Raw genomic sequence first — 10,255 nt, forward strand, 5'->3', positions numbered from 1 at the left:
TATTTTAACAAAAAAATAATAATTAGAAAACTCTTTTTAGGATGTAATTTGTGTTTCACTAAGCTTTTTCCGAAATACATTTATTTTCTAAAATGATGTTTGAATTTTCTTTTCTAAAAGACTCATTCATGTCTTTTTTTTTTCGCAAAAATACTTTTTAATTATGGATATTTTTCTGAATTCAAAATAATAAATAGAATACATTCATGTTATAGACTCCATAGAAGTCGAAGTCTTGTATGCATACTTATTTTCGATATAAACAACAAAACAACAACAGCTATGGACTCAAATGTATATATAAAAAATAGTTAACTACTTATTTCCTAATTAATCATATCATCCCAAAATTCCAGTTCAATTATTACAGATTATATTTTAAACGATTTTTATTCCCAGTAGCAAGTTTCAACGTAAGATATTTTAGAAAAAAAGTATTTTCTTTTAAAATATGATTAGTATAAATTAACTTTCTTAATTAGTGCAAAAGTAGATTGATTTTACCTAAATTTGAGTTCAGAGAATAATATCTTTGAAACCGTACTTTGACTATTCACATGCACAACCAATACATATTAAAAAATAAATATATTAATGATACAAATATTAAGAGAACTAAAACTAATGGTAATTTTGACAAAATAAATAAAAGGTAATGAAAAAATACATATAACTGAATTCAATATTACTAAATAAAATTTATATATATTTCTTTTATTAAATTAATTAGTTGAATTTTATATTCCAGTAAACTGAATTAATAAAAGAAAAATATCTTCTTGACATTCTTCAAACTATACAGAGAAAAAGTAAATCTAAATTATCTGAATTTTTAATGTTGGATCTCTATGATACCACCAAAATATATTAATTTTTATATATTAAAGAAAATTTTAACATATTTTAAAATATCAAAACTAAAATATCTTTAAGACATAGGAGAGAAACAATATAAAAAATCAGAAAATCCAAATTCAATAAAAAAATAAAAATAAGTCTAGAAAATCTATAAAAGGAAGTGCAAGAGTTTTGAGTCCAAAAGAACAGTCACCACAAAGCCCATAATTCTTGTTTCAAGACCAAATCAAGAACAAACAATTAAGATTTATTATTTTTTATTTTAAAAATAGTATTTTGAAGGATAAATTATAATCTTTACCTTTCTGAAACATCTTCATAAACCTTTATTGGTTTCAGAAGAATAAAATATCTTTTTAGTAATAATTAAAACTTTAATAACAATATAGCAATACCCATCATATAAATAGCTCCTGATTAATTCTAATTCTCGAAATTTATATATTTTCTAAATAATACGTAAAGTAATTTAAATCGACAATTTGAACAATAGAATAAAATCATATATCAGATTAAGAATTTCATAGATATATTTAAAAGAATGTATAAGTAAAGATAACAACAATGTGCATCTAAATATCACACTTTTAAAACAAAAATTCATCTTTATTTTTATACTCATATTCAATAAATATGAAACTTATATGTTATCTACATATAAATAGCAAATATATCCATATTTATTCTTTTGTTATTTTAAATATTAATTAAATAATCATAAATTAAGATAATAATGTAAATCATCATAACACAAATTTCATAAGTTTGTAAAAAAAAAAGTTCTGGAACCAAAATTGTATATTATTGAAAGACCAAATGGATTTAAGATCTACTTCTTTTATGAAAAAAAAAAATATTGTTTTGACTTTCTGGTATAGTTGTTGCCTATAATTTTCGCTTTGAAGTTTTCTAAAAATTACAGGTAACAAATCCAACATCTTTCTTCTGCTTTCAACTTTGTTTAGTGAATTGTTTCTGGGTGTTTGTTTAATTATACTATTATTTTTGCTTTAACAAACATAGGAAGATTTTAGTTATTGAAAGCATTTTGGAGGGTATGATCAATACTAATAACATCTTAAGCCATTTTTGTTGAAGAAGCGCAAGCAATTGCACCCAATGAAGAAAAACACAAACATAGCTGCTCAATTGAGCATGGTCCAATTCTGGGCCTTGAAACACCACAGAACAAATACTGTCTAAAGAAACCTGGTGAAACAACAAGCCAATAATAATTGAGGAACATAAAAATTGTGACCAATGATGTTTTTTCGATCTAACACTGGGGAAGATCTGGTGGTGGAGGAATCACTGACTGTGATGGACCAACTCCATTTTCTACCAGCAGTGCAGTTGCCAGACCCCAATTCAGATGTGAGTCTATGTGACAATGCAAGAACCAAATTCCTGATTTGCAATAAGGAAAAAAACCGAATAATTGGTTAGTTTGCAGTTCACATTAGATGCTTGATAATATGTGTAAGTGTAAGTTTTGTCCTAGTGCAAAATCTGAAGATTGAGTTTGTTTATAGGAGTAAATATGTTGTTGTTACCTGGATTATCAGCCACAAAACGAATGGCCACCCATCCTCCTGGTGGTGTTCCAATGGTGTTCCTCACAGGTGGGTCTACGAGGTTAAACCTTGCAGGATCTGTTGCTGGGTTGAAGTTGCCAAAGCCTGAACCAACTACAAAGAAGTGGAATCCATGAACATGCATAGGGTGGTCCTCAGTTGTTACTATGCTTGTGTCCTGCAGAACAATTTGCAGATGTGAACCATACTTCACCTTGAAGAGCTTAGTTCCTTTTACAGGGGTCCATAGCCCCCGGGGTACATTGCCGGTGTAGTTGAATTGCAGAGGAGGAACCGGAGGAAAGTCTGTGGTGAAAACACCAGGAATACCTTGATAATAGGCTTGCATAAGGGATGTGGTGGATGGAAGAACAAAGGAATTATTGTTTATGCTGGCTGCGAAACGGGTTCCATTTGGTCCTTGGCACCTTGGACTATTAGGGTTTGTGCAGTTGATTAACCCCAACCCAACTACGAAATATAGGCTAACATCAACTCTTGTGAAGACATTGATCTTGGAAAGGCCTCTGATCCCTGCTGTGTATGCAGTTGCAGTGGCTGTGTCATTGAAAGCTGGCAAAACTGGGAGTATTGGTCTTTGAACCTGTCCGTTTCTTTTGCCGCAGCTAACAGATTTGTATTCGAGGATTGCAGTGGTGGTGGTGTTGTCAAATGCAGCATTCATGGCTGTTTGATATGCACGTGCAGCCATGTAGTACCTTCCAGGTGTTTGATCAGCGGTCACAAGGACGTTGATTGTCTGGCCAGGACCAATCATGAGGACATTGGTGGTGAAAGGCTTGGTGTACGCAGCATCAGTAGCAACCACAGTCATTCTGTGGTTGGCAATTGAAAAGAACAGTTCTTGATTGAGTGCACTGTTGATGATTCTCAAGAGAATTGTCTCACCAGCATCTACTGGTACACGTACAGTTTCTGCATTGCATGTTTGTTCTATATTTTAGCCATGTGTGAATCACTAGAGAATGGAAATCTGTATAATAATTCCAAACCTTGACTTGAACATCTGTAGAGATCTCCAGGTTGACCATTGATTGTGTATGCAACAGATACATTAGGAGGTGCTCCTGTGAATTGTGCCTGCCTTAAGAGAGCCATTGGATCCCTGTCAAACCATTCCCCTGTGCATTATCATAATACAATTGGTTATGGTTCTGTCATTGTTTCAGAGAAATGAAGACTTCAGCATGTTTTGCAGTGGAAGAAACGTTTTATTATGGTGCAGAGGTAAATTATAGAAGTGAATTGAAAAGGATAAAGTACCAAGAAGGAGGGGAAATTCTTTCTTAGGCATGGAGAATGGATAAGGAGAACCCAATTTTGGATATATGATGAGAGCTCCATATACAGTAGCTCTTAGGAAACCAGTGTGAGCATGCCACCATAGGGTTCCCTCTTGGTTTTGGATTGTAAAACGGTATGTGTAACTCCCCCCTGGTTGAATGGGACACTGAGTCACATAACTAGGACCATCTGCCCATGGATTTCTCAACATCCTTAACCCATGCCTGATGCAAAGTATACATAACATTGTCAGCATGAAGCATTTCATTTTTCATGATTGTATCATTAGCATAATGAATTAAGGGTTACTTGTTCTGTTTGAAGGGTAAAATAAAAAACATGTCTTTTATGTGGGGATAAATGATGATGCTATTTACCAATGGATGGAGATGTTATATGGTCCAGCATTTACTACTTTGATTGCAAGAGAATCTCCATCTCTTGCTTCCACAGTTGGGCCAGGAAACTGCCCATTCACAGTGAGCACATTATGGGTTCTGCACAGCCTCTTCACTGGCGCAGTTTGAATCTTTTTCAATCAAACATTGAAGTTAGTAAAACTAAGAACTGGTGCATGATCATTACATTGAATGGAAAACACTTACAACAAACTCATGGTAGTGATTCTCTGCAGCTGAAGCAAGGGAAGCAATGATAGAGAGTAGACCAAGTAAGAACCAAGAGTAGCATTGCTTGCCAGGGAAGTGGATAGTCTTCATTGGTGCCAAAGAATTTGTCAAATGTAATTACTTGAGTTATGTGACATTTGGTCTAAGGTGCAGCTATTTATAGAATGATTAAACCTTTGATTGTAACTTTGAAAGAGAACTGTTTTGGCCTTTATTTAATGAGTTAACAGTGTACCAAATAATTTAAGATTGTTAGTCTAACCACAGAGGATTTGGTGCACCCACTAGCGCAATCAACTGTGGAACAAATGCTAGATTCTGTGGTTTAGATATATCACTTATAATATACTGCAGAATTAACAAATCACCTTCATATAGTACTTGCCAAGATAACTACTAATCATTACCCAGCTCTTACTAAACTTGTCTGAGAACAATGAAAGGAATGAAGTTTTTGATGGGAAAGAAGTAAAAACTCAAATTTTTTTCCATGTCTGAAAAGGTAAGAATGAGACCACAGTCATGAATGTAACTCAAACTATGTTAACCTCTAATGTACAAAAAATTAGCAGCATCATGTTTTCAAAGAAAGAAACACACTCTAAAATCAGTGATATTTGAGAAATTCCAATTGGTAAATTGGTCCTTATCATACACTGTTAATAAAGTCAGTTAAATTCGTACCCAAAAGGAAAAGGTTTGGGAAATCAGATAGTCTGTTGAACAATTCAAACGTCAACATGGTCCACACAACCATGCATTTTCCTAAGTTTATTTGTTATGTTCTCACACTGAAACATAGGAGTACCTTCTCAAGTCGGAGGAAGACATGACAGAAAAGCAAATAAAATACTGAGCAGTTAAAGACAGGTTGAATTTTGGTTTGGTTCGGTAGTGCAAAGAGTAGTTGTTCAGTGTTTAGTTGACTACCAAAGTTATTAGCTGAAACAGTGTTTTTTCATTAGCTTTCTGAGCAATATGATAGTGGCATTTGTTAATCCAAAGAAAAAATGGATTTAACATCTTCACTCACTGTTCATTATCTAACCTGAACATAACTATCAAATGGACTCAATGACAGTAACCAAGGGAACATTAATTGTATAAACTGCATAATCATCAATCATAGTACAAATTTATATAATAACAACATCACTTTTACACAAGCTGTGTAACAGTAGTATATTAAATGAAGCAGGTTTGATACGTTTACTTTGGATATTTCCTTTGCAAAGGGTACCTGCAATGTCGTTAGTGTATTGATTGGCCACCTTATTTTCATGTATTAGGTAGACTGCCACCTGACTTTGGAACGATTCCATGAATTGTTTATCTGTTAAGTTCTAACCATAACCATTTTCAGAGTACCACGTGTTAATAAAACCATGTAAAAGCTATACATTAGCTTTGTTTTCGTTGGTGCTTAAGACTCAATATTCCTTGTCAAATTGCAGCAACATAACACTAATGTCAACCCCTGAATTTCAAAAGCTTCTTGCCATTAATATTCATGTTCCTGTTGAATATAAGAGATAAGGACCAATCACAAGATTGGGTGCTGCAAATTTGATAGCTTTTGCTCCAAAGGGTCAAGTGGATAAATCAAACAACATCCATCAAAATGAAAGGAACCTGGATCCTTTGAAAAAGAAGTGTGGGAGGAGCAGTTTGTCGTATAAAATCCACATTCGTTGAATAAAGTTTCCGATATAGATTACTTTAGCATAAAAAATTATATGATCTAGAGTGTTATGCTTATGAGAGAAGGCACAATGTAATGCTACAACCCTTAACCAAAATTAAGTGTTGAGATCTGAAAATAATTCTTCTTGTTAGTGGTGAAGTATAATTTGAGATCTCGAAATGATTTTTTTTCTTCTTGAAGTTTATGTTACGAGGGATCGTTGACTTGGAGTTGTTTATGTTTTTTGTTGTTTTTGGTAGTGAAGTGCGTGTTATTTAGTTGATGATCCAACTCGTTATGAATGGATAATATTCGGTCTTTAAATACTGGAGGAGCTCCAAATAGCAGAATTGATATGGGTAAGACTAATTGTAAGAAAAATTAAGATGAGCAATCAAAGCATATAAAGCGAGATTAACGCAACATAATCATTGAAAAAAAATAAAAATCTATAGACGGTGGACTCATTTAAACATATATACAAATGGTAGGGATGTCAAAGCGGGCAAGACCCGCTAGCCCGTTAAAAAAAATACGGACCGGGTTGAATTTTCTAACCCGTCAACCCGCTGTAGTCTGGCCAACCTAGCTTGTCAGTTTGGTGGGCCAAAGACGAGCTAACCTGTCATAGTCCATTAACTCTTATTTTTATGTTTAAAATTAAAAATAATTAAAAAATAATATTTTTTATATTATATAAATAAAATTTATATATATAAAAAAATTTACCAACAAAATTTTTTAAAAAGTTAAAAAAAAATTAAAAAAATTAAAAATAAAGTGAGAGACCAACCTGTCCTGAGACCGGACGAGTTACAATATCTAATTTGTTTGTTGATGGCAGGTCAGTCCGACCCAACTCATTTTTTGCAATTTATAGGCGGATCAGACTGACTTGTTTTGCCACTACTAATAAATGGATACACTTTTTTCTATTATTAGATACATATTTGTTACACCTAGACTAATTTATGACTTAAGCCTAATTGACTAATTCGACTTAGGCATAGGTGACGATATGTTTTTATTTAAGATATAATATAATTGTAGATAAATCAATTAGAAAAGTAAAAAGATAATATTAGATGTTAAAAAGTGTACGTGTAATTTTTTTCCCGACAAGTCATCATTCAATTAGACGAGCGAGCAGATAAACATGTAGATGATAAAAAACTAAGAAAAGGTTGAATTGTGTTCTAAAATATTTTTAAAATCCTTTTTGTAATAAAGAGAAAGTATTGTATGTAATTTTTAAGGAGATAAGAAGATCTAATTGTTAGCAAATGCTCAAAAACACAATAAACGAAGTATTAAATATGTTTTCACAGATGATAAAAATATAATTTAAAGAGTAATCAAAGTAGTTGAATATATATTATATAAAAAAAACAAATTTAATACAAATAATTTTTTAAATTATTCTTTATTTTAACTTCTATTTTAAAAAAGTGAATTGTCAAGCTAATTGATGGAGTAAAAGGCTAATTGATGGAGTAAACTTGGTTTGAGATTTTATATCTATAGGGTTTGAGCCAAAAAAATTTCACATCAAACAATATAAAGTTTTAAAAGAGTTATTCAATTGTGTGACCACAACGGGATAGGTAGGGTACGGATAATAGCTCCCTAGTATCCTACTCATTGGATAAATATTCGTCTCGTACCCGTCCCCATATTTGTGCGGGTATCTAATAACGTTTGGCAAGTGAACCCCCTTTAACGTAGTAATAAATTATCGTCCTCTCAGATTTATTCACTGAATACTAGATTCCTGGATTACGTAATTTTGAGCAAATGAGATTTAGTAAAATTATAAGCATAAAAATATAACAAAAACTTTAATCAATATAAGAACTGTTAGAAGATTGATTTCGTACTCCTTCTTATAGAATTCTATTCCTTTTCAATTGATGCAAGCAATGTAATCATCCACTTGAGATTACTTAGAGTTGTTTTACCCCTAATCCCTTAGTAGATAAAATCTATTCATTGAATTCGAACCCCTAATTCCTTAGGTCAGTTTACAAAAATTCAATAGAATAATGAAAAATTAATAATCATCTCTATTGCAAACTAATTAAGTATGCCTAATTTTCCAATTATGACATAACGTAACATGTCTTATTTATAATTGCAAGCAATCCCCAATTTCCCAATTGTGATATCGGTCATAGAATAAGCAATAAACCATAAACAGAGCACTGAGATGAAGAACATTAACAGAACATCAAATGTAAGAAGTACAACCTATAATCCAAAGTCTTACATCAATCCTCTAACAAAAATGGAAATTAGTTTTGCATAATGAAAAAGAAAAACTAAAAATGTTGGCACAAGCAAATGACGAAATTGAGGAAGAAGAAGCAATTTCTTCGTGAACGTTCCTCTCCTTTTATATTTTTCACATTCTCTCCCTTTGTTGAGGTGATTTTTTCTCTCCTCTAATTGTTTCCCCCTCTTTCTCTTTCTTTTATTTTCTTTTTCCTTTAAATTTTTGTTAGTCCACGTTATCTTTAGGTTTCTTGCTGAAAAATCCACAGGTTGTGGAAAAATTCACATGCCACCTATGGAACGTGCTGTTTTTTTGCGTTTGATATTCTAAAGCAAACTCCACAGGTTGTAGAAAAATCCACCAGGCACCTGTGGAACACGCTGTTTTGAATCTCGCATTTTTGAAGCCAAATCCACAAGTTGAGGAAAACTCCACTGAGCACTTGTGGAACATGTTGTTTTGTGTCAACTTGCTCCTTTCACACCTGTTTACACAAACAATGCACAAATCCAAATGTATGATCCGAAACTAGATAATACATGATGAAATTAGTCCAATAATGCACAAATGAATAAAAATGGCCTAAACCAATGCATGAATACACCTATATATTATTTGCATGATAAAGTTAATAGTATTGATTTTTCATTGACTTGAATTAGTTTAAAGTTATATTTAGTAAAAAGTATATGTATAATTATAGACGAGCATGTTAATTTTATATATACATATTTTATATATAAAACATTTTTTCCATAATTCTCTAGGAAGAGGTACAACATGAAATAGTTTATCAAATCTTTCAACCTCTAATACGAAAACTCTTGTTACCCAATTTGCTAATTCTAGTGTTAAAACGTCCTAAGTGTAGTTATTGTGAATCTCTTGGCCATACCAAAGAAAAGTGTTACAAGCTGGTCGGTTACCCAATATATCCTAAATGGGGATGTATTGGGCTTTCATATCTGTTTGGCCCATTTTCCTTTTTTGTTTGGGCCTTTTGTGTAATGGGATAAGTCACTATTCCATACCTTTGTATTCGTGATTCCTCCAATGCACATTGCTTCCTTTACTATAATAATGAATCAGTGGCTGCATTTGAAAGATTGATGAAGGTTTGGTATGGTGAATGAAGACGACGGAGCGGCTTCAAGAAACGAGAACTAAGCATATTAACAGAAAGCTACAAATCCATAGCAAAATGGGCATAGACTAAGTTTATTCCATCTCTAATCTTATCTAAAGGCAAGATAATACTTAAGAAATCTTCAAAACTAAAACTTAGTTCAGAAACTTTTGAACCAACCTCTAAACTTTAATATTGTAAAAAAATCAAGAATCTAAGTTTCACACCAGTTTAATATAACTGAAGTTTCTATTATTGAGTTGATTCCAACCATAAGGCATAAATCAATGAAAAAAAAAAGAGAGAGAAAATCTCCACAAACATAAAACACTTTATCCTTTTCAATCGCCCACCGACAGACCATCAATAATAAGAACAATGTTTAATCCCAAAAACAAAAAAAGCTCATGCTATCAAAACAAAATCAGCTATCAAACTTCAAACCAATACACCGTTTTCTATAAGATTTTTTAGAGGGTTTAACTCATTAAATCCATATTTTAATCATAGTTTAATTTTAGTTTAATTACTCGGATAGTACCCACTTTAGTCGGATTGTGTTAATTTGGTACCCATTCTTAAAAAAATGTCAATTGCGTCCTTATTTTTTAAAATTACTTCAATTAGGTTCTTTTCAGACAAAAAATCGTTAACGGTGTGTCACATGTCACTCTCTGGTTCTTTTTTTTTTAATTTATTTTTTTTTACAAAATTTTGTTGTTGTCACGTGTCAAGTCCCTGATGTGACACATGACAATATCAGTGTCATGTGTGTCAAATGTCATTGTCCTGATCTCGATTTAATCT

The 10,255-nt window shown here is 32.2% G+C and overlaps 1 protein-coding gene across 1 annotated transcript; it reads right to left on the minus strand.

The window, feature by feature from the left end:
- Positions 1-1,921: 1,921 nt before the first annotated feature.
- On the minus strand, positions 1,922-4,506 carry LOC114193262 (laccase-3-like). Its single transcript, XM_028082991.2, has 6 exons — positions 4,343-4,506; positions 4,115-4,266; positions 3,717-3,961; positions 3,446-3,574; positions 2,412-3,368; positions 1,922-2,265 (listed from the first exon to the last, which is right to left on the minus strand). The coding sequence occupies exons 1-6, from the start codon at positions 4,454-4,456 to the stop codon at positions 2,135-2,137; spliced, it is 1,728 nt and encodes a 575-aa protein (XP_027938792.1). The 5' UTR covers positions 4,457-4,506; the 3' UTR covers positions 1,922-2,134.
- Between the last annotated feature and the right edge of the window lie 5,749 nt (positions 4,507-10,255).

This window comes from Vigna unguiculata, chromosome 8 (genome assembly GCF_037176805.1).
Source record: "Vigna unguiculata cultivar grain cowpea cultivar isolate G323 ecotype 2 chromosome 8, ASM3717680v1, whole genome shotgun sequence".
Lineage (NCBI taxonomy): Eukaryota > Viridiplantae > Streptophyta > Magnoliopsida > Fabales > Fabaceae > Vigna > Vigna unguiculata.

Bases quoted from the DNA above. Each gene is read 5' to 3' on its own strand.
- LOC114193262 (XM_028082991.2), bottom strand. From the start codon at position 4,456: ATGAAGACTATCCACTTCCCTGGCAAGCAATGCTACTCTTGGTTCTTA. The intron at 3,962-4,114 runs GTAAATAGCATC...ACTTTGCATCAG, and splicing joins TATAACATCTCCATCCATTG to GCATGGGTTAAGGATGTTGA. The intron at 3,575-3,716 runs GTACTTTATCCT...GATAATGCACAG, and splicing joins AGAATTTCCCCTCCTTCTTG to GGGAATGGTTTGACAGGGAT.